At 39.6% G+C, this 24,291-nt stretch overlaps 2 protein-coding genes across 2 annotated transcripts in view; one reads left to right on the top strand and one right to left on the bottom strand.

Annotated features, from left to right (window-relative positions):
• The first annotated feature begins 522 nt into the window (after window positions 1-522).
• The window catches only part of LOC124858954 (cadherin-23-like), a 28,883-nt gene continuing 5,114 nt past the window's right edge, over window positions 523-24,291 (top strand). The window contains exons 1-4 of the mRNA XM_047351297.1: window positions 523-607; window positions 758-1,146; window positions 2,062-2,190; window positions 2,348-2,575. Of these exons, the coding sequence (XP_047207253.1) occupies window positions 523-607; window positions 758-1,146; window positions 2,062-2,190; window positions 2,348-2,575 (831 nt within the window). The remainder of the gene's footprint in view (window positions 608-757; window positions 1,147-2,061; window positions 2,191-2,347; window positions 2,576-24,291) is intronic.
• On the bottom strand, window positions 3,721-22,535 carry vsir (V-set immunoregulatory receptor). Its single transcript, XM_047352232.1, has 7 exons — window positions 22,342-22,535; window positions 11,742-12,149; window positions 11,500-11,550; window positions 11,294-11,407; window positions 9,857-9,884; window positions 7,671-7,846; window positions 3,721-6,045 (listed from the first exon to the last, which is right to left on the bottom strand). Exons 1-7 carry the CDS (start codon window positions 22,418-22,420, stop codon window positions 6,008-6,010), a joined length of 894 nt encoding a protein of 297 aa, XP_047208188.1. The 5' UTR covers window positions 22,421-22,535; the 3' UTR covers window positions 3,721-6,007.

Genomic DNA, 24,291 nt, shown 5'->3' with positions numbered 1-24,291 from the left:
CCGACATACTGATTTAAAAGTTGAAGCTAAAATTCAGCCAATCAAGTTAGGCCCATAGTTAGAGCTATGGTGGTCATATTGCTCTTCACACATCTATTTTCCAAAGATTATTTTAATCTTTGCTAATGAGTAAAGTAGAAAACATATTCCCCTGCAGGTGATCATATATGTTGACGATGCCAATGATGAGGTGCCAGTATTCACCCAGCAACAGTACAACCGCCTGGGCCTGAGAGAAACTGCAGGAATCAGGACCTCTGTGATTGTGGTGCGTGCCACGGACCCTGACAGCGGTGAGCCTATCCTCACATTTAAATTCATCTTTGCTTATGCAGAGCTGGCTTGCAGAGTATTAACCCTGCCACTAGAGGGTGCTGTTTCATCAGATATTATTCAAGCTTGTTCTGACTTGTTCTTGAACTCTGTTGTGTGCAAAACATTGTGTTCTCTTTAAGTGCCATTTAAAGTCCTACAACTTCCACAGTTTAAATTTTGTCTGCTCACTTCCCTTGGGCAGACACTATGACTCATCTGGTGTTTGTGACAAGCATTTTCCAAAACATCAGCACAAAGAGAGTTTTAAAAAAAAATAAAAAGTCAGGGCAGAGTAACTTTTAAGTATAGGCCTCTCAAAAGAACTCTGAAGTTAAATATCCCAGTTGTAATCCAGGACTTTCACAAAAACTATTTAAAAAAACTTTTTTCTTATGATGTGCTTCTGGATTCTGAATATTTGCCTTTCTACCTTGCTGTTCAGGCGATGGTGGAGCTGTTGCCTACTCCATTGTGTCTAGAGCAGACCACAAGTTTGAAGTAGACATCAGCACCGGTCTACTTACTACTGTGGACTACTTGGACTACGAGACCAAGACCTCCTACCACATGAATGTGTCAGCCACCGACCAGGCACCACCGTTTCACCAGGTCTTCTGCACAGTCTACGTCACCTTACTGAATGAGCTGGATGAGGCCGTGGCCTTCTTCTCTGCAGGCTACGAGGCTACTCTTCAGAAAAACATCGCCACGGGGACGGAGGTGGTCCAGGTTCAGGTCAGGTCCCCTGACAACTTGAACCAGCTGACTTACCACTTTGACCCTGATACATCACCGGCAGCTTTAGCCCTCTTCAAGATCGACAGCGTCACAGTGAGTGGTGGAAACGTCACAGATCATCTTACACTTTGAAGAATACACAGGCTGCATGGTGGCGCACTTTGTAGCTCTGTTGCCTTGCAGCAAGAAGGTCCTGGGTTTGACTCCCAGCTGGTGGTCTTTCTGCATGGAGTTAGCAAGTGTTCCCCGGGCATGTGTGGGTTCTCTCTGGGTACTCTGGCTTCCTCTGACAGTCCAAAAACCTGACTGTTAGGTTAATTTATCTGTCTCAGTTCGATTACATATGAATGGGTGTTTGCATGGTTGTTTGTCCTGTATGTCTCTGTGTTGCCCTGCGATGGTGATGCGTTTCTTCAACAGGTCAAGAGACAATGAAGCCGTTCAGAGTTGATGATAAAATCTGTTAGAAGCTGCAAAAGAGACTGAGGCAGAGGTTCACCTTCCAGCAGGATGACTCTAAACATACAGCTAGGGATACATTGAAATTGTTTAGAGCAATGCATAAATCCAATTGAAAATCAATGACAAAAAAATTATCAGTCAAACCGATCTGACCAAACTTTATTCATTGTGCAAAGAAGATTGTGTAAAAATGTCAGTTTTGAGATGTTCAAAGCTGGTGGAGACACACCTTAAGAGACTTAAAGCTATAACTGCAGCAAAAGATGATTTGACAAAGTATTAAATCTGCTGGCTGAAAACTAACACATAGCATGCTTAACATTTTTATTTGCAAAAGACTTTGAAAACTTTGTTTTCTTCCACTTTGCAATTATGCACTACTTTAAGAAGTATGAATAGTTCTGCAAAGCTCTGTAACCTTTCTATAATATATCTCATCCATTAACCTGCTGTGATTCAGAAACATCTTTTTCTGGAGGGTTGTTGCTTCATGAAGATAATCTGAGGAGGTTCACATCCTGAATCTGTTCACCTGTGCTTTTGTAGGTCCGTGCCACCGACAATGGCTCACCGACCAGACACACAGACCACTCACTCACCGTCAACATCCTGGATGTCAATGATAACGCGCCTGTTTTAGAAAGTCAGAGAGGATACAACGTCAGCATAAACGAGGTAGAGATGTATTTATGCTTCTTTTCAGTCAAATAGGGTTTACCCCTGAATTCAAAGCCTGTTTAAGTTGAAACTGTGGTCATTGTTACAAAATACTGAGATTTAGAGATATTTGTGCAGGTTTGTTGTGCTGATTGATCCATTTTGCATTTTACAGAACGTTGGAGGAGGTACCTCAGTCCTTCGAGTCATCGCTACTGATAGGGACATAGGTCCGAATGCCATGCTGTTTTATTACATCACTGATGGAAACCTGGACATGACTTTCCGCATGGACCGCATGACTGGAGAGATGGTGACTCGGCCTGCCCCTCCTGACCGAGAGCGACAGCAGGAGTATCGCCTCATCGTCGCTGTGGAAGATGACGGCACGCCCCCTCTGTCGGTAAGATGCAAAGAGAAAATCTAAAACAGGAATGTTAATCCTTAAATGTTTTCTTATTTTAAATCCCTGAAGGCTTTAAAGTAAAGTGATAAAGTTAAATGAACGTCTCTATTGTGCAGTAAGTCATTCACTTTGAGTAAGCAAAATTTTAAATACTCTTTTCTGAAGAGTGTAATTCATATTTTCTGTTTGTTTATACTTCAAATATAGAGAAACGTTGTTTTCTGTCCTCCTGATATATTTGAACGATTGAGTTACTAGTTACTCTAAACGCAACAGCTGATGAAATAAACCTTTTAGTATCTGACCTACCAATCATTGCTCATAGAGAAAAATGGCTGTTTGGCCATTTGCACAAAACATCATGTTTTCTTTATCTTTAACTATTTATTTAATCTATAAATATTTTATGATTTTATATGCAATTGTTCGTAAATGCTCTACCTAAAGTAGCTCAAATAACTTCCTCCAACACCTGACTATTGTTACTGAGTTTGTATTTTACAGCCAATATTTCATTAGGTTTTGGTCTGATTCAAAACATTTACATAAAAAATATATCTAAAATGCTGCATTCCAACTTAAACTTAAAGGTATTTAGTACTCCTTACACCCTTTATAAGATTCAGCGAATAATACAGATATGAAACACAGATAAGGATCACCCAGAAAATTAAGGGCAGTGCAAACTAGCTGCAAAGACTCAGGAAACACCTTGTTGTTTCAATTCATAGTTCCTAAAAGACAATGGTGAACATTGCTTCTGCTCTTTAAAAAGCTTTTTAGATGCGTCTGTTGGATGAGAAGCATTTGTTGCAATACCAGAGTCATCAGTCTTTAGGACGTGGGTGGCAGATATCTGAGATAAATGACGTTCTTGGTAATGCACTGTGCAGATTGTCAATATGAGCCTGAGGAAAAAGCCCTGAAGAGAGGACCGTCTAGCTCTCTGTATCCTCTCATAAAAAACCTTGTTGTAGTTGTCCCACCTCAATGCCAGGGCATCTCAGAAGCACACAAGTGGAACAACCTTGTTTCTCTGCAATGACTCCCTGGACAGCAACTGCAGCATGTCATTGTAAGGCAATGGTTCTGCAGATCTCTCATTTAAAAGGAACGATTTTAGAGACGACACAGAAGGCGTCTTTAAGGCTTTGAGAGTTCCACTTTTATTGTACAGGCTACAGAGAGGACCATTTAAAGCGAGAAATATGCCCTCATGCAAGCTTTTTACAGTATAAAAACACAGATACAACATGAAAGTGACCAAGTATACGCTTAATATTTTTCAGGGAAACCAGAAATTACTTCTTAAAACTTTAATCCCTACTTTACAAATACACATTCACAAACTCTTAAGCAGGCTCACATCTTAAAACAAAGGATTACCCTGTCCTATAAACCTGTTTAAACATGTTCTTTTTCAGCTGATTTGGCTTAGCACCAGCTGTATATGTTTGGCCCCAGTTTAACAATAATACCACCAATGGGTTAACCAGGTCACATGTGGACCTAGCCAGGCCCGCCAGGACAGCCATGTTCCTGTCACACTCTACGACAGGGGTAGTTGAGATGTGTGTGGGGGGGGGTTATGCAGCAACAATGGAGTTGGCAACACAGTTTCATTCCACTGGAAGTCTGACTGGGTCTCTCCCCTCCAAGGCATTGCTTCCACCCTGCAGACTGGGCCCCCTCCTCTATCCGGTGCCCAAGTGAACCAACAGGTTCATTTGTAGACACCCCCCCCCCAGTCCACTGGACACGGGGGGTTCGTTGTTGCCTGCAGCAACCCCTCCCCCCCCCGGACTGCTAAGACCAGTCCCTACTAGATCCTGGAACTGGATCTAGTAGGGACTGGTCTTAGCATGTAAGACCTATCTCTCTATTTTTTCAACAGTTTTGGCTTATCAGACTTCATTGCACACATAGAAAAATAGGATCGAACCTTTACCCTGATAAACACAAACACAGTGAAATCCAGAGGAAGTGTCTTAATGGCAGTGAGTTCAACTCCTGGAAGATTTAAGTTTTGGTGGTATCTGTGTGGCTACATTCCAGAGAAAAACATATTTTTTCTTCATAATTATATACAGAGACAACAATAAAATCTTCCAAAAAAAGGTACATCTATTTTTCAGCAATATACAAGAAAGTTTAAGGCAATGGTGCAGTTCTGAAAGTACAGGACGGAAGGCGAGTATTCAGGAAAACAGAAGTGGTATGTGTCTGAGGTAGCATAGAGGAACAAAGAAAGAAAGCAACGCAGAGAAGAAATCATACCAAAAGGGAATATAATGCCACTTTTAGGAGAATATTTGGTTTTGTGCCTCATCACCTACCACCTTGGTCCTTTCAGGAAAAAAACACAGACAGCCAGAACTCCTGGCATAATTTGTTTGATCCTCAAGTCACGAAGCCGGTTAATCGTTTGTAAAGTTGACCATTCAGCACCGTCATTACCTCAGATTCATACAAGCAGTGGCTTGACTTTAACTCCTCATTCCTCTTCTCTCCTTTAGAAAACACCCAGACAGTCAGAAGGTGTCTAAATCTTTGCTTGAAGTATTTTGTGAAAGAGGCTGTCACTACAAGCCAGCAATGCCAGCTAACCCTTACATAAGTCCACTGTTACAGCACGGTTGATTCTGTGCTTGACGGCTCAGAAACGTAACGGTGGCGGGTTTACGATAACTCCTCATAGAAAACAGAACGATAGCCAGAAGGTGTCTAAGTCCTAGCTTTAAGTATTCTGATCGGGGCTAAGAAGACTTTTTGTATGATTGCTGTAAACCACATGAAAGTCAAATCTATATAATGGCAAGTCATTTTATGAAACTGCTTGTCTGACAGTTCTCTAATGACCAGCAAAGAAAACTGCTGCATTTACAATAAAAAAAATCTGACTGTAAATTTGGACACATACAAAGTTCACATAGTGACATAGAACATAGATCAGGTGCTGTATTTGGACTCTGTAGGGATCTAAGAGCACAGTAGAACTTGCTTAGATTTTTGTCTCAACCCTGTTAACAGTTGCAGCATGGAAAACGTTTAATATATCACTTCTCCCCTGCATACAGCAAGACCCCCACTTCACCACTTATAAGGTTAGTCAAGACACCGCCAGAGCAAGATATCTGAGAGGCTATGAGCTGTTGTGAGGATTTGGACTAAAGATCAGATGAAACATATTAACTGAACTTCACGTTTGGCCTGCAGCTGTTGTTGCAGGTGGAAATGGTATGTGGATCAGAAATGCAGCCGTCCTCTCTCTCAGTCCAGACAATTTTCAGATGACAAATCCAGACAGGAACAATATGTGTTTATAGCTGTGAGACAGCTCATGAGGATAGCATTGGTATTAAAATGAAGGCAAGAACAGGAGAGCAGCAGGAGTCGTTCTGGGTCAGCAGTTTAGGTGCAGAATCAGCTTTAAATCTGCACCAGGTCTGGAGACTCTGGGATGATGTCTGAAAAAGAAAACAAGTGAAAATCTGTGAGAACCTGGAAAACAGCGGTGTCCATCTACAAAATCAAGCACTTCTACCCTTTCTGCGAACATACAAAAAGTTACATGTGAAGGCGTCTGCATATTCAGCACTACACTTCCTGCACAAATATGACAGATCTTGTCAAAAGACAAATGACAGCATTTGTGTTTTTTCACCACATCGACTCAAACAGGGGCAGACCCAGACTGATAACATTCACAGAATAACTGGTGTTTTGCTGGAAACTGAAGAAAAAAAAGCAGAACCAAAAGGCCAGAACCCAGTGTTGCAACATTGTCAAGATAGCTGAGAAGTGCTGCATGTAAAACGTTGCTAAGCTGAAAGTCGCAGGTCTGAAAATTATGAAGAAGATAGCTGGAGTGTCCTCACAGCACCAAACCTCAGACAGCTTTCTACAGAACATCTGGAGGAAATAAGACCCAAAAGATGCTAGGGAAATCCTCTATGACAGATGCAGAAGATAGATTTTTAGAAGTATTTGAACCTCTGATTTTGAAAGAAAGAAATAGCTGGACTTTGATGTTCCAATCCAACATAGATGTTTCTTACAAACATTGTTTTTCCACAAGAAATAGACATTTTAGATAAGGCCAAAAACTCCAGCATCTGCATAACCAGACTGATATTGCCCAGGTTTACCTCACACCAGTCAGGCATTACATTATGACCACAGACAGGGGAAGTGCATAACACAGATTATCTCTTCACCAGCGCACCTGTTAGCGGTTGGGACATATTAGACACCAACATTTTGTCCTCAATGTTGATGTACTTGAAGCAGAAAAAGTTCATTTGAATTGTTTTAGGGTGTATTTTTTTATTATCTGAGATTTTTCTGCAAGGAAGTTCAATATCCTAACTCAGAATGCTTGGAATCTCCTTGCATCCAAGCATACAGGTGCCAGTGGAATAAAAAAAAAATCCCCTGGAATTTAACCTGTTAACCCTACCTAATATTTTGATATTCTAAGTTCAGTCAGGGAAAGCAACAGAAGAGACTGTTGAGCTAAACACTCCTAGAGGTCAAACCTTTCAATTTTATCAGCATCAACCAGGTTCTTTAAAGTGTGAAAATCCATTTTTGCAAGACAATATTTCAGCAGATATGCATAGAGTCATACTTGTACTGGATTGCATAAGTCAATGTAGATTTTAACATTGGAACTTAGCTATACTCTTGTGTAATACTCTTACATGATGCTGCAAGCACCATTGTTCATAGTCACAGTAAGAGATGAATGTGAAAAGACCAAGGTTTTTTTTTTTCTTATAACATTAAAACCTTTAGAAACTTTTCAATAAATACAATTTACTTTCTAACTCTAAAATAAGATACACTGCAGTCCTAAGGTATAGATTTTATTTTTTTTTGCAGCACCAGAGGCCTTTATTTTTCATTATTCGACAGTAGGTAGACAGGAAAGAGGGGCAAAGAGAGGGGGAGACATTCGGCAAAGGTCGCCAGGTCTGGGACTCGAAACTGGGACAGCCACACCAAGGACTATAGCCTCTGGACATGGTTGCACGCTTAACCCCTACACCACCAGCGCCGCGCCCAAGGTATAGATTTTTACCATGCTTACCTTCAGATGGGAAGAATACGTCCCCATGTGTGGGAGGAGAGAGGGGCGTTCCTGGGTCAGACAACAAGCGGCGACCTGTCTCAGAGGGTTGCCTGGTCAAGATCTGAGAAACAGTACGGGTCTTTGTCTGCGGGGATCCTCCCAGAAACACTGGATTCTCATGGCCCTGAGCCTCACTAGCAACACAAACACCCAATAAAGAGAAGTTAAAAAATACCACAAATAAGGCTAAAAGCTCCATTTCAAAACTCATCTGTTGCTCAAGACAGAAGCCTTGTGTGTGTCACCTCTGTAGTAAATAGATTAGGGAATTGTAAATGATTAAACAATACCCAAAAACAATGTGCACAAGCTCTGAGCTACCATAAATGTATTTTATCCAAGATATATCATCATGACAATATTATGATATTTTTATGTACACACTGCTATAATGCTGTTGTTGTTTCAGGGGGCTCCAGGTTAATTTGCCTCTTCACCAATTTGTACCCTTATTTTGTCCCTTTCACGCTTCTATTTTGTACCAATGGACTAAACCATTGCATATCAGATTATTTTTGTTAATACTTAAGTATTTTCATAGATTTAACAGATAAATGGTCATAGAACTACTCAAATCTGACTTAAACTTTAATTTAGTTGTATATTACTTTCTAAAGATTTTATTTTATACCCCATTTCCTTTGATTGTTGTTTTAATTCCCATTTGGGCTAGTTGACTCTTAGATTATGACCCCGGATTAAACCAAAATAACTCTTAAGAGAGCTCCTAGAGGTGCATACTATTTATTGGAGTCACATAGCCAGATGTCCTTATGGAAGACTATGAGTAGGTTATGGAAAAATACTTTAAATCATTAGTTGTTAAGCATTTAAGTAGGAAAATTAACACAAAATCAGTGCTTGTACTCGTCGTCTTCCACTAATCCAGGATCGTGTCATGGTAGGATATGCCTGGAACACCTCCCAGAACAGATGCTCAAGCCACCTCAACTGACTCCTCTCGGTGTGGAGGAGCAGCAGCTCCACTCTGAGCTCCTCCCAGATGGCTGAGCTCCTCACCCCATCTCTAAGGGAGTGCCCGGCCACCCTGCAGAGGAAGCTCATTTCAGCCGCTTGTATCCGGGACCTGTTTCTTTCGGTCATGACTCAAAGTTTATGCCCATAGGCGGAAGGGTAGACCCACCAGTAAATGGACAGCTTTGCCTTTCATCTCAACTCTCTTTTCATCATAACAGGCCAGCACAGTGTCTGCATTAATGCAGCGGCCAATGATCCCTCTGTTGATCTCCCACTCCATACCCCCCTAATTCGTGAACAAAATTATACTTGAACTCCTACACATGAGGCAGGAACTGCCCTCCAACCCAGAGAGAGCAAGCCACCCTTTTCCGGTTGAGACTTGGAGTAGCTGATCCTCATCACTGACACTCGGCTGCGATGCATCCCTGTGCATGCTGTATGCCTTGGCTAGAGGGAGCCAGCAGAACCACGTCATTTGCAAAAAGGAGAGACAAAATCCTCTGGTCCCCAAACCAGACCCTGTCTGGCCCTTGGCAGCATTTAAAAATTCTGTACATAAAAGCTTTGAACAGAACCAGTGACAAAGGGCAACCCTGCCAGAGTCCAACAAGAACCGAGAACAGGTCCGACTTATTGACGGCAATGCGAACCAAAATTCCGGTCTGCTTGTACAGAGACATGGTTGAATGCTTTCTCCAGGTCAACAAAGCACATGTGAAGCGTTTGAACCCTGAAGCACCCTGTAAAGGGTGTAGAGCTGGTCCAGTGTTCCACGACCAGGACAAAAACCACACTGCCTCGTCTTGGAGCCAAGGTTTGACTGGACTCTCCTCTCCAACACTCTAGCATAGGCCGTCTCAATAAGGGAGGCTAAGGAGTGTGATCCCCCTGTAGTTGGAAGTTGGAACACACCATTTGATCCCCCCTGGTCTGCCAGTCCAGAGGCACTGTCCCAGACCGCCTCGCGATGTTGGAGAGATGTCTCAGCCACAACATATAAGTACAAGAATTTACGCAAAATCTGTAAGAAAGCCCAAAACGTTGGGCCAAAATGACCAAAACCCAAAAGGTACCAAATGGTGAAGAAATGAAACAACCCATTCTAAGGAACAGCTTTGTTTGGATGCTGGTCTGTGTGATCAGCTGATTGTGGGAAAACATACCTGTCCATCCTCACCAGCTCTTGTCCACCTGGGAGAGAGGAAACAGTACATGAGCCATTGTGACTGAACTGAAACACAGCAGAGTGAGAATATGCTTCCTAGTGCCTGAACTACAGTTAATCCACCAACACTGACAGGAAATGTGTCAGACTGAACAGTTTGGGAAGCCCAGCATAAAAATTACATATCTAAACCAAAACTAGGAGATGGAAATAAGTCTGTCTGTGTGTGTTTATGTTTACTCTGCTTTGAATAAGTATTGGCCTCCTTACAGATGTATTCTGCTTTGAAGTTTTTTATTAAGCTTGAGTAAATCAAACAAATTCTAATTTTAAGGTTAACCTGAGTCAATACAAAATGCAGTTTTCAAATGATATCATTTATTAGGAAAAAAACTTAAACCAACCTGGCCCTATGTAAAAATATAACTGCCCCCCTTTTTAAATCATGAATTACCTGTGATTAACCACATCTTCCTGGATCAGTTTCACCTGCCACATCCAGGACTTATTACCACCAGACCAGTAGAATCAAGAAACCTACTAGAAGTAGGCTAAAGGATCTTAAAAAGCAACACATCATGCCCTGATCTACAAATATAAAACCCATTAACAGACAAGTCATCTATCAGTCTGGAAGGAGTTACAAAGTAATTTCTAAGGCTTTTGGATTCTAGCGAAACGCAGTGAGAGCCATTATTTACAGATGAAGAAGACACTGAACAATGGTGAACCTTCCAAGAGGGTTCAGCCTACCAAAATTACTCAAACAGCACAACGAGGACTCCTCCAAGAGGTCACAACATCTAAAGGTCTGCAAACCTCACTTGCCTCGGTTAGGGTCAGAGTTCATGATTCAACAATGAAAAAAGAGACTGAGCAAAAATAGTCTTTATGGGAGGAAGCCAGAGCCAAACCACTGCTGACCCAAAACACCCCAAAAATCCATCTCATATTTACCAAAAATATCTTAATGATACATACGTTTTGTAAACATAAATTCTGTGGACTGACAACCCAAAATTCGATCTTTCTGGAAGGTATGCATTACGTTGCATCTGGGATAAAACTAAGTCTGAACTTAAATCTAATTGAGATCCTGCAACATGACCCTAAAAAGGCCTTTCATGCACATAAACCCTCCTGTGTGGCTGAATTACAACAAATCTGCATAGAGTCGAAACTTCTTCCTCAGCGATGTAGAAGCCTCCAGGGGTAACACGTACTTTTTATTTTGGTTTAAATACATTTCATTATTAATAAATAATAATAGTGTAAATAAGAATTAATACAATTGGAATTTGAAAATGTTGTGCTTAGGTTATCTTTGTCTGATAATAAATCTATCTGAAACAATCAAGTGTAATCAAAAGCAAAGACATAAGAAATCTGTAAATTAGCAAATAGTTTTTCACAGCACTGTATTGCTAATACGTACGCCTGTTTGAGTGGGAATTCTGCCGCTGTTTGTAGACCAGGACCAGAATAAGAGGCAGAGAGAGAAGAGCCAAAATGCAAGCTGCTAAAGCCAAGGCCATGGGCACCGAAGCCGCTGTACGAAAAAGAAAGACAGATTTAAAAAGAAATTTAAAAATAACCTGCCAGTCATATGCTGCTTGTAAAGGCCTGAGTAAGTTCTCATACCTGGAGGAAGTGCGGGATCCAAGAGAGTGCAGTCGGTTGTCCCAGTTCTCCCTACAAAAATCAAATAGTTTCCTTTTACATTTATGTTTGTAAAAAACCCTCCTTGTGCAGCAGCATTAGTTATGGAGTACCACATGATTTGCTAACATCACACAGATAAAAAAAAACTAATGAGTCTGATTCTAAATTGACTACTTCAAATAAAAATATATATGAGCTTGCCATCTAATTGGTCTGCTTACTTGGTGTAACGTGAAGAATAATGTGGCTGTGGGAATTCTGCACGACTGTCGGATGGTTGTGATCGTTCTTAACCTCTAGGGCCATGCAGCAGTAGCGACCCTGGTCGGCATAGGTCACGTTCTTGAGAATCACCCACATCTCACTATCTGTGTGACCCATCTGCAATCCTTGAGGCAAGACTTGGTCTTTTCGAGTGTGAGATACATTGCGTGGGCCTTGCCCACTTTTACAATGCAAGTCAGCGTGGGGTGTGAAGAGCCAGCGCTGCCTTACAAAATCTTCAGGATATAACTTGCCATTTTTCTGGTTACACACTAGTTTGGCAGTCACCCCCTCTGGACAGGTGTAGTACAGGTGGGCAGCAGAAACAGTCAGTGGAGACTGGGCGTGGTGCATTTCCACCTCAGCTAGAGAGAGAAGACAAACACAGAAGAGTCTAATTACACTTCCTGGTAAAATAAAAAAATAAATAAAGTTGGATTTATTTCAGGGCTGGACAGTGGGAGAGTGGTTGGCACTGTTGCTTTGATGCAAGATGTTCCTGAGTTGGAATCTTGCCCTTTCTGTGTGAACTCTGCATCTTCTCAGTACATTGGTTCCCCCCACTGTCCAAATACTGTCTTAGTAAACTAGCCACTCTAAACTGCCTTCCGATACAAGTTCACCTGCATGGCTCTCTGTCCTGTGTGTCTCTGCCACAATGGAAGGTTAAGGGGACTTTATCTAAATTTTGTCATGTTACAACTTCAGTTGTCAATGTAATTTATGGAATTTTATGTACCAGAAATACCAGAAAGTAAAGGATAATTGTAAAGAACAACAACATCTGATGTGATTTTTTAACAAATAAAAGAAGTGCTTCATGTATTTGTATTCAACCCCCATCAGTCAGTAATTTTACAGCCACAAACCATTTTTCTTACGTCTCTACCAGGTTTGCACATTGTGAAACGGAGGCTTTTGACCATTGTCCTTTGTAAAATATTTTAAGCCTAATCAGATTGGATGGAGACTCCATTCATCTTCATATTAATCCTAACCGGCTTCAATGTCCATGCTGAAAAACGGCATCCCCACAGCATGATCCTGCCACCAACATGTTTCATCATGATGCTGTGTTCAGTTTTTGCAGAGTTTTGCAGGTAATCCCGTCTGATCTGACTTCCACATGTTTGATTTGTCTCTTGTTGCAAACTACGTGCAACTTTGTGTTGGTCTATCATGCAAACTCTTAATAAACACACCAAAGGTTGTATTTTTAACATGATAAAATGTGAAAATGTTTTAAGTGCTATGAATACCTGTGCATGATACTGTATCTAGTTGGGGTTAAGATTAAAGTTGGCAACTGCTAGTAAAAAAAAAGAGGCATTTGTGTGCTGTGGAAAATAAAGGAAAAACCTGAGAGACTCAACCGAGAGGAAAAAATTTCTCAATATTTATAGATAACAGATGACGAAGAAAAACCCAAGGAATAAAGGGAGTACTACAGTAAAAAATAAAGTCACATTTGGTTATAGTTATTTTAGGCCTGCAAGAACTAGATTTACTAAAATAAACATTTTGGGAATTTACATTAGGAAGCTACACAGACCCAGAGGAAAATTGTCTGAATTAAAGCTTTGGAGAAGTAAAGATTAGGGTTTCCATCCTGGGAGTATTTTGCTATATTGACACGACACTCTTGGAGTGTGTTGGTAAGATGTTTTTTTGCTGGTTTGCTGTCAGTTGAATGGGATAAAACATTTTAAGTGGAAGATTAGGAGTCTGAAAAACAGGAATTCTTCAAACCTGCTATCTAAAGCTATCTAAACCATCCTGGTTGTATGCAAAAAAAAAAACAAAATGACTCAAACTTAATTAGTAGGCATGTCAACCTTGGTAGCAAGAACTGCTATCAGATATTTGTGAACTTCCCACAACTTACACTTATTTCTCACGAGTCAACAGAATGTTTTCCCAAATGTCTTGGGGATAATCAAAAACGGATTTTTTGTGCAAATTTAAAATGGGTCATAATGAGAAATATTTACATTTTTCTCATCAGCTCTTGATTTGTTTTAGTTACTGGAAAGAAGTGATTTCTTGACTCTACAGCTTAAGCACTTTCCAGGTTTGGGTGTAGCTGATGCAATTGAACCAAAAGATGTGATTCATCACACACAGTTAGATGGGTTCCCCACAGGGAGGGGCTCTAACATCTTCACAAAAGTTTTTTTTTCTTTTTTTAAGTGAAATCGTCATTTACAAAATGAATGTAGTTTTCACTCAGGATTATCTTTGCCTTACAATAAAATGTGTTTGATGACCTGAAACATTTAAGTATGACAAAAAGCAAAAGCATCAAATATGTACAGGGACAAGTGTTTTTAAACAGCACTGAATGTTTTAAACTCTTATTTTGAAATAACAAAGGAAGTAGTTCTAGCTAGCTGACAACAGTCTTTTACATTAGCCTTCGAAGAAGCCTTTACCATGTTTAAATTGTTTGTCTGACAACATTTTACTACTCTGAGGAAAAACAAATTGAGATGGAGTCTTAGACAAGATACAAATAATTTGTAAGATCTTTGAGAATACTGGGACTAGCTAATTGCTAATGATGCTACAATTGGCATCTACAGAAGAGCATCCTATCAGCTGTTTTTTTAAATATATGACTAAATAAACACTGCAAGAATTTTTACTGTTGATGCCCTTTGCTTCGGTATGAGAGATTCAGGTTTAGTTAAAACCAAAGCAGAAATGAATGTATCAAGTCACAGCTTCATTTAGTAGCCAAACTACATGTGAATCAGGTTCTTGTGTGTGACCACAACATGTCACAGCTCAAACAAATCTCCATAGCCAATAGCTATCCTGGCAAAGATCTAAAGTCAAAGCTTAGCATTTTTCACATTCAGATTCTGCATGGCTTGCCCTTTTTTGTGCCTTTGGGTCAGCACAGTTTGTTTTTCATTTTTGGATTGAAACTGCGGTTAGAACCTTCGCAGTGTCTGCTGACTAAAACAAGTATACTGAAAGTCCTCTGGGAACCACATTGCAAGTTCCTCTTTGAGATATATATATATATATATATATATATATACACATATATATATATATATATACATATATACACATATATATATACACACACACACATATATATATATATACACATATATATACACACATATATATATATACATTATATTGATCAATAATAGATTATCTCCTCATATATGTATTATTATAAATCTTGAAACACACAAGACAGCTGTAAGACACCACATTGTACCTCTACCACAGTTCTGTTTAACAACATCCTGTTTTAACACCCTTAGAGCTGCAGTACAATGCATTAGGGTTTGAGTTTTTCATGAACATGACTTGATGTTGCAACAAAATCAGGTTTCTGTCCGAAGCTGCAGTGAACCACCCACTCAGACATATAAACACTCATAGAATTGCTGAGAACTTCTCAAGTATCTCTCTGTGCAATAAATGACTCGTGTATACCCGAAGTGAAAACCAACAGAGCAACCACTCAGTGTCTGCATCAGATTGCAGAGCGGGTGCAGCATTCAAAATTTGCTGTGTGCTGCTAAAGAGGACAGGAAGATAGCATGGAAATGTGTACAAGCTACCTACAAGTAGGCTATGTGAGGGGGTGGACAGCATCAATAGAGAAGTATAACAAATAGTAACAGTTAAAGTCACAAGTATTACAAGTAAGTGTGTGAATATGTAAATCTGGAATGTGAGGGAGCAGATTGATCAGCAGCAAGCTTGAGGAGTGGACTTCCTTCCTGAGTTGTCTTGGCATGCAGAATGGTCCCTCTATCTTCCTTCTGTAGGCGTCCTAACAACCTAAATCTGAATTTACTCTGAAAGAGTTACTGTAGTCCTACCTGTGCCCACCACTATAACTTAGCTCTCTCTACCAAAATGATGCATGTTTGGTGGGGGAGCAGCAGAAAGGTCTTAAAGCATGGACAGCTGCTGTGGTGTAAAACAGTTTCATAAACTTTAAGTCTTTCTGGAGGCAGCCTTGTTGTTACATGTGTTAAATCCACTGCTGATGCTACAGATGATCCTTTATTCAAAGAGGTCAGATCATCAGCCATGATCGCTAACAGGATTCTTTATAAGATTGCTTATGCAGTGCTTAATACTTAATCTTTTATGCTTTTCTCTTTCCCCTTCGTTTTACACAAGATGCTCAAAATTAGAGGCTCGGGCCCTACTGGCCCCACCGGTTTGGCAGTCCTCGCCGTGGCCCCCATCTAGAAACTGAGAAAATGTTTGACCTCTGTCCTCCTACTTGCTAATATTTCATTGAATCTATGGGTTCTTTGTGTTTATTAATGAACAGTTTTAAAAACCTTATGTATTCTTTTATTTAAAGTATATTCACACTATTTTGTTTGTCCAGAAACTGCATGAGTGGGAATTATTGCAACATGTGTGAAAATTTAAATAGATAAAGAGATGTTTCAGCAACTTCTTGGAATTTAACTAGTCTTGAAAGTAATGCATTTAAGACGAGGGTGCACATGCACCATGCAAGGGAGCCAGGTTTGGGTTCAGCTAAAACATAAATTAGGAAGCACAGCAGCTTGTTTTTTTGTCTAAATGTCAAGCACTGTTCAAAATGAGTCGTTAATAATCAGCTGAAAAGGAAGTACAGTAGTTAAATATGCTGCAACCTTTGCTTTTTGATCAACCGTGCGTGTCTGTATGCACATCAAGTGTGCATCCTGTGTGTGTCACAGAGTATTTTCCTGTGTAAACTGAACTCTACAATCACTATTGTGTGCAAAGAGAAGCAATAGGAAGAACATGGAGGGTGATTAAGGTGAAACTGGTATCCTCTGGGTGTTCCTGTCTGCTCTGTGGGACAATGGGGGGCTTCTCTTCTGTTTCACACCCACCCTGCCTTTCTCACAGCTCGAGCCGCCTTTTCTTGCCTGATTTACATAGGAGTTGAGTTTCTGGTTAAAATTAGTTCACATTAGAGGGTCATAGGTTCACACATATTATATTTCAGAGATATCTCTCCAACAAGACCAGGCTTTTATGACGAGGTGTTTGGAGCAAGGTTGGATCTCCTGTTTTAAGCTCTCGTGAAGGTGCCAAGTGAGGTTTTTTTTTCCCGTATCAGCCCCTGAGCCGTTCTGATCCAACAGAAAGTATAAACAGACACCAGTTTATTAATATGTCCAGTGAGGACTTAACTGATATGTGTACAGTTGACACATTTGTTTTTGGCTCTATTAGAGAACTAGATTTTTCTACCTGTGATCTCGGTTCTCAGGATCCTGATAGCTCCCTGAGGGCCCCGGGAACAGGCCCTCTTTGTTTTAGGCCTCGGTGCCACCAGTTCAGGGTATGTTGCCACTGACAGCTTTCTTGCTCTCAAACTTGAAGCGTTTGATATCCGACTAAACTAAGGATATTGATATCTGCAAAATGTTCTAACAAGTCTTGCTTACTCACACTAATTTTCTTGTCTCTCCTGTCATGGGATGTCAGCAAAACCAGGAGTAGTAGTTTTGAAAGAAGGTTCTGTCATAAAAAAGTATACAGGTATTCAGCAGCAGGTGTTAAAACAAGTGTTAAAATCTGTTGCTCGAATTAAAAGGAAGTGTTAGGTGTCACCAGGTCATCATGTTCAGAGAAGCTTGACATCTGGTTAAAACTGCTTTCTTTCTGTCTTTGCTAAGACAATTTAAGCATCATAAAATGTTTTAATCTGTGATTAATCTGAATTATGTGAATTTAAAGGGGCCAATTCATACCTTTTAAAATGAAGTTTAATTATTTAATAATTTGAATAAATGTACCTAATTATTAGCTGATTATTTAATGTCTGCCTTTCCCATCGTATTTAAAAGGTGCACATGGTTTTTACTGTACAGCAAAAAAGTTAGTTTTAAAACTGCAAAGATTCTCCCTCATATCCTTCCTACAGCTTAAAGTCTTCTAAATGAGATGCCTTAGAAAGTTAAAAACCGTTTTCAGCATGGAGCACAGAGGGCTACCCTTACCCGTTGCTGAGCACTGTCTGTTGAAAGGTTTCCAGTCCCGAAAAACACAGAAGAAAAAACATGGTCTTGATATAAAAACTGCAGGAGTGCCACCTATCAGCTGAGTGTAGTAGCTTTACTTAGTGTTACACTATTTCTGCTGTTCCTTTCATGTTGTTCTTGAAGACTCAAGGCTCTAGCTGTGGTGGTTAATGTTGTGACCCTGGGCTGCCCAGAAAAATCACCCACATGGGGGACAAACTGTTCCCAGCAGCATGGAAGTCATTGGCGGTAATGTCAGGCACAAATCACTGCATGTTAAACGTGACAAATGTACAGACCTTTAAAGATGATTGTACCCAAAAACTCCCAAACAAAACAAGCTCCCCCTCCTCCACTCTCTTGCTATTACTCATGCACATGCAGCATATGCCCACACAACTGTTGCACAACCATACGCTGGCTTCCTCACTCAGTAGGCATGTTATCGTCAATGAGATTGATTACGGAAACCTTCTCCCCAATGAAGATGCACACTCATTTAGCTCAGGATCGATGTGTGCACGACACAGGCTACTGAAAGAAAGGAAATCAAAGAGGCAAAGAAAGAAAAAGAGTGGTTTCATAAAATATGGGGTGCCAGAGGTGTCATGCAATGACATGTATTTAAGGAATAATTAATGAGTGTATACCTAATTAGTTAAATGTCTCAATAATTTAAATATAAATTTAAATCTAACAATTAATATTTAAGAAATAAGGGGCGTTATACATTCAAATCATAGTAAATCATTTCAGAATTTAACTATTTCAAAGAAGCTGTGAGAAAAAGTGGTCTCATTCAGTTGGAGTGCACACACTGCCACAATGTACTGAATAGTTTTAATAAAAATAAAAGAAATTGCCAAAATTAATGTTTAACTGAAAATACATAAAAAATATTCTTTATATGAAACTCAAGTAAAATTATTCTATATCTCCTGTGATAAGTGAGTGATTCCATTATTTAAACGATAGAGGTGTCAAAATGTAATAAAAATAATGAGGTATGTTTTTTTTATATTTAAATGAAACTGGAAATAAACAAATTTAATTAATCAATAAATGTAGCTCTTATTAGATTAGTGTCAATAATGTATTAAACACATAACTGAATAACAAATATTTAAATTATTACCATTTTAGGAACATTGTATGTTAAAATTATACAGAATCATTTAAATATTTAATCGTTTCTTTGCTGCACTACACCATGACATATTTCAAAGTGTCACTGTGGCTTTTTGAATGGATCCTAGCATCTGATTGGTTAACCTGCGCAGTAAGCCTACTTCAGATCAATTATCTTAACCAGGACTGTGTTAGCTCGGCCCACTGATTTTATTGGTTATGGCTAAGAGAAGCAATTCTTACAATTCTTATATAAATTCATGATGTGCTGCAAAACAATGAAAATATTTGTCTTATAGTTATCATTTATTGATTTATTGCACTGTGCCTTTTTTGAGCCTCCGTACTATTCTGTGTTCTTCATTGACCTTTTTTCTGTGCCATTGTCCTCCACATCAAGTTAATGCTTATCTGGGAGGAAAAGAGCCACTGATTACAGCTGGCTTTCCCTCAGGTCATATTTAGCAGAGTGGAAATCCATTACTGGCAATGGCACAAACAACTGTTTTCATCATTGCCTTAAAAAGAAGGAAACTCCCCAACAATGAGGATATAACAGAAATTGGGTGAGGGCATTTCACATCAGACTTGTTAATGGAGCTTCTCAGTCTCTCTTGAAAGAAAGAAAGAAAGAAAGAAAGAAAGAAAGAAAGACAGAAAGAAAGAAAGAAAGAAAGAAAGAAAGACAGAAAGAAAGAAAGAAAGAAAGAAAGAAAGAAAGAAAGAAAGAAAGAAAGAAAGAAAGAAAGAAAGAAAGAAAGAAAGAAAGAAAGAAAGAAAGAAAGAAAAGAAAGAAAGAAAGAAAGAAAAGAAAGAAAGAAAGAATTCACCACATATTTCTAACAGGCTAGGATGTCCCACTAGTTTCTATGATGTAAATATTTTTAAACCCACAATAACTAATGTATTTAGTTTTAGTGTTACAAACATTACATTTCTTATTTTATGACATTTGATCACCTCAACTATTATGAGTAGTTTAATATAAATAATGTATTTTAATTGGTATAATTGTTTTGTTTTTCGTAACAAGCAAAAATAATTATAAAAAAATAAATATATTCACAAGAACAAAAATATAATAAACGTAAAATTAATCTACAAAGTATAAATTATTGCCATAATTATACCTGCAGCTGACCTAATAATCAGTACACTTTGCCTAAAGCCTGCCATTCGAACAACTGTAACATATTTTTGATTTGTTTTGTATATTGACTGGTTTTACATACGGGAGATGTTGGCTACATTCAAAAAATGACTAAGCACTGCCTTAGCAAAGCAAACCAGCTTTTCAAATATTTTCAAGATAATCAAAATTCCAGAAAAGCTTCGTAAAATGCACAAATCCAGCAGCAATGGTTAGCTAGTCGCAGTTTTCTCAGTGTTTACAAATTATTTACGTCGTGTTTGTTGCGGTTTCTCTTCTCTACAGAGTACACAAAATGCTGCCAGGTAAATGATTTAAAAGTAGTGGACGGTTTTAAGTGCTTACATGTCTGTTGTCAGTCAACCTATAGAGAAGTCTATTAGCCGACTTTGTCAACACAACAAGGCAAGCCAAAAACGAATTTCTTACATCAAAATAAATGCTTTTATGATAAATTCCTTTGTTTCCTCGAGACGGAAAAAATAACATTCGTTCTTCCCAGGTCATTTTTATTTTTCACAAGAAATCTAGAGCAGATTTCCTGGGAAGTCTCTATAGGGCCCTCCTATTGCAGCATACGTCACACTTACCAAGTCACTTCTGACCAATTAAACAATAGCTGATAAACAACCACAAGAAACATTTCTGCCCAGATGATGTGTGAAAAACAAGCTGCAAGAACTCCCTAGCCAGGGCTGCAATTAAAGAGTGAAGTCACTGTGAGTGAGAACAAACTTCTCCGTGCTTGCAGAGTATGTACAGGCCATGCTTTTGGACTGTGGGAGGAAGCCGGAGTACCCGGAGAGAACCCATGCATGCACAGGGAGAACATGCTAACTCTGTGCAGAAAGACACCAGTCAGGAGTCGAACCCAGGACCTTCTTGCTGCAATCCAACAGTGCTACCAACTGTGCCACCGTGCAGTCCGTCAATACACCAATTACCAATAAGCCCAACCACCAGATGGTAGTGAAGTACCATATAATGGACGAAGAGGCGACCTGACCAACACCTGCCAACTGGCCCGAACTGGGATCAAAGCCATAGTCCTATGTATGTGGCCCCTCAATTAATTTTCCTCAGGCTTCATTGGACCTCTTCTCACAATGGACATCTTGTCTGGCTAAATACATCCCTATTTGGCATGGCTGGTTCCATTTAGATGTGAACTGGATCTGGGGTTGTCTCATTTGGAAATAGGGGTTGGAGGATCCATAATAAATGGAAATATGGTGACATATTAAGTTTTGGGCACTTTAATGACTATTTCCAAAAAATAAGCTGATACAGACTGGTTTGTTCATAGGTATGAGACTGACGTTTGAAGGGATGAATTGGCAACGTGGTCGGAAATGGGGTGTAAATGGGCAAGGGGAGAATTGAACTGGGGCCAATATTATAATAACCCTGTCTGCAAAACACCCATTCTTTCCAAACCCTAGAAAATGTTGCCCAGTATGTTATATTTAGCTCTTCTTTAGTGATTTTAGATCATATACATCTATTTTTAAGGTGTTGGGTAAAAGGAATCACCTCCTTTGACTAACTTTTCGAGCTTGCATATCTAAATAGATTTAACCGTGAAGTCTAGAAGAGATAACCCAGCGCCTGCTGAGGCACCAGCTGCTTCTTCTCCTCCAGTCTCTGAACAAACCTCCGCGTCTGATCACAGCTTCCAGCAAAGCGCGGCCAATTCCTACAAACATCAAGCGAAATTAGGCGAAAAAAATGCTGCCCATGTCGCAATCGTCCCCTCCTCCTTGTGTGGTGCCATTATTTCTGGACACGTAAAACTAAAAACTACCCCTCTGGGTTAGATGGGTTCCCCACAGGGAGGAGCTGTTAAAGCTGCTCCACGCCAGATGTTCTGTCTCAAAAACAACAGCAGCAACCCGAGAAATGTGGAAAATGTTTTCACCTCGGAGAGTTTTTACAGAAGCACTCCAGCATTAACTGTGATGCTGTGCAGCTGTTTGAAAAAGAGCTTCAGAGAAGATGAGGAGGAGAAGGGGGGGGGGGATGTGGTTAAAATCATCAAATTACAGCAAGCTGGGGCTGTCACTGCAGACTTATTACATCAGCACTGTAGGGTTACTATTTAACAGACACATTAAAGCTACATTTACAACTTCTGTACGTCTCTAAAATAAACTAATGTAGGAAAGCGGCAGTAGATCCTTTTAAAATGACGTTTACGGTCAGTCCTCAGACGGAGTTTAGAAAAGATCAGAAGTGTCAGATGTCAGAGGGATTTAGCTACGTGCTTACCTCCAGCTACAGCAAACAGAAAACCGAAAATCCAAATTATAGACTTTCTCTCCCAAACTGATGTCCGTCGCCTTTCCATGGCTGGCAGGGTGGAAAACGTCAATAAAGCAAAAAGTAGAACAACTGCAGAACGAACGCAGCTGTTTGACCTCTTTACTCACTCTAAGCCTGCGCTGGTTTACCTCGTAGTAAAATGCAAGAGAGAGCAGAGTCCTGCTGATTTCCACCAACCTCCAAACAACGTGATTGGACAAAGGGATAGGCCCCGCCCCTTCTGAGCCCCGCCCCCGGATTGTCAGACAAGAACAACATTTTCATCATGATAAAACATCAACAAATTCAGATTATACTTTGACAATAAACTTGTGATAGATTCATCAGGGGGAGTGCGTACCTGGAAGGTGGAAGAAAAATGGTTTTAATTGTTTTACAAATACAAATCTGAAACAGAAGAAGAATTCCCGTTTGTCATTTTCCCCCAGGTCATTCAGGGGGGCATAGCAATATTTAGAAGAAGGTGCTCTGACCAGATGAGACCATTGTTTAACTTCCTGGCAAAACACGATGAGTCATAAAACTAAAAGCCCACTCCACGAACCATGTCCATGTTGCAACATGGTGGTGGCAGCATTATGCAGGGGGATGTTTTTCATTAGCAGGGACAGGGGAGCTAGTTGGAGTTGATGAGAAAATGAATTTTACTTAATACCAGACAATCCTGGAAAATATGTGCTACTTTGTGGTGGTCTATCACATAAAATCCCAATAAAATACAATAAAGTTTGATGTTGTAAGAAGACATAATGTGAAAAGTAAAAGAGATTTGCAAAATGTTACATGTTTTTTAGTAGGATCAGTTATATTAAATGTTCCATCTTTACTTTTTAAGTTTTATCTTTAAAAACAGAACAGTCCCCCCAATTCAGAACCTCAAGTGTTAAAGACAGTTTCCTAAACACCACCTTAAATTCTGCATGGTTGCACATGAGAGTTGGGTATAGCTGCAGTAAAAAAAAATGCATCTGTATCTCTTCAAATCTTTTACACACTCCTGTAGTTGCTGCGATGTTTGAGAGTACAAAATTATTATTAGCTTTCATTGCTAATGGCAGTTACCCTGGTCCCTGAGCAAATCAATAAGCAAATCAAGCAGGTTTACGCTGGATTTGACACCAGGTTCAGACTTCAGACATAAATGAAACACATCATATAAGTAGCCACAAACACTTGTTCCTGATTTCCTGCAGCCCAACTCAGTTTGTTTTAGAACTTCCTGTTCTGCGCTGCACTTCTCTTTTGCAAAGATTCTAATTATGCAAAGGTCAATGTGTTTGAGAACATCACATCTTTGGTTGTTAGCTTTGCATCATGATTTCTTCATGTAAACATTTCCACTGAATGCAAATAAAGGCAGCTCAGTTACCACCAGTGGCACTTGTCATAGCTTGAGAAAATAAGGATTGGTGTCATAGAGCCCCTAAGAAAAGAGTTTATGCATTCAATTCTTTGAAGAGGTGTTTATGTTCCTCATAGTTACAAAGTATGTTAAGGACCCTTTGATCAGGTCAAATTCTCTAGTAACTATCAGAGATGAGATGCTCTAAAAACGATCCACTAAACGGAGCAGTTTTATTGAAAACTAAGCCATTTGGGCTCTGGGTGCAGTCACATAGCTTCATCAATTTGCACAACTTAGCATTTGATTTTCATTTAATGTCCTTAAATTTACCCTTTCTTACCCTCCTATTTAACCTTTGCACATCACTTTCTTTCTGTATTTTGAAGAACTGATGACGTTAAATATTTATAATGATGTGTAATGATGTCTTAAGATTTCACATAGATTCTTTTTTCCACTGGTTTTTTTTTCTGATCCCGGTTTGGACCAGTCTACTTCTATGAATTACGACACATTATGACCTCTGATTAAGCCAAAATACTTGAGTGACC

This window comes from Girardinichthys multiradiatus, chromosome 22 (genome assembly GCF_021462225.1).
Source record: "Girardinichthys multiradiatus isolate DD_20200921_A chromosome 22, DD_fGirMul_XY1, whole genome shotgun sequence".
Classification (NCBI taxonomy): Eukaryota; Metazoa; Chordata; class Actinopteri; order Cyprinodontiformes; family Goodeidae; genus Girardinichthys; species Girardinichthys multiradiatus.
Note: the sequence above shows the minus strand (reverse complement) of the source record. Positions and strands in the feature narration are given on the sequence as shown.

What these genes read in the sequence shown, in the direction of transcription:
- vsir (XM_047352232.1), bottom strand. Translation starts at nt 22,420, where the DNA reads ATGGAAAGGCGACGGACATCAGTTTGGGAGAGAAAGTCTATAATTTGG. An exon ending in TATTCTTCACGTTACACCAA is followed by an intron (nt 11,551 to 11,741) that starts GTAAGCAGACCA and finishes TGATTTTTGTAG; the next exon opens with GGAGAACTGGGACAACCGAC. An exon ending in GGATCCCGCACTTCCTCCAG is followed by an intron (nt 11,408 to 11,499) that starts GTATGAGAACTT and finishes TTTTTCGTACAG; the next exon opens with CGGCTTCGGTGCCCATGGCC.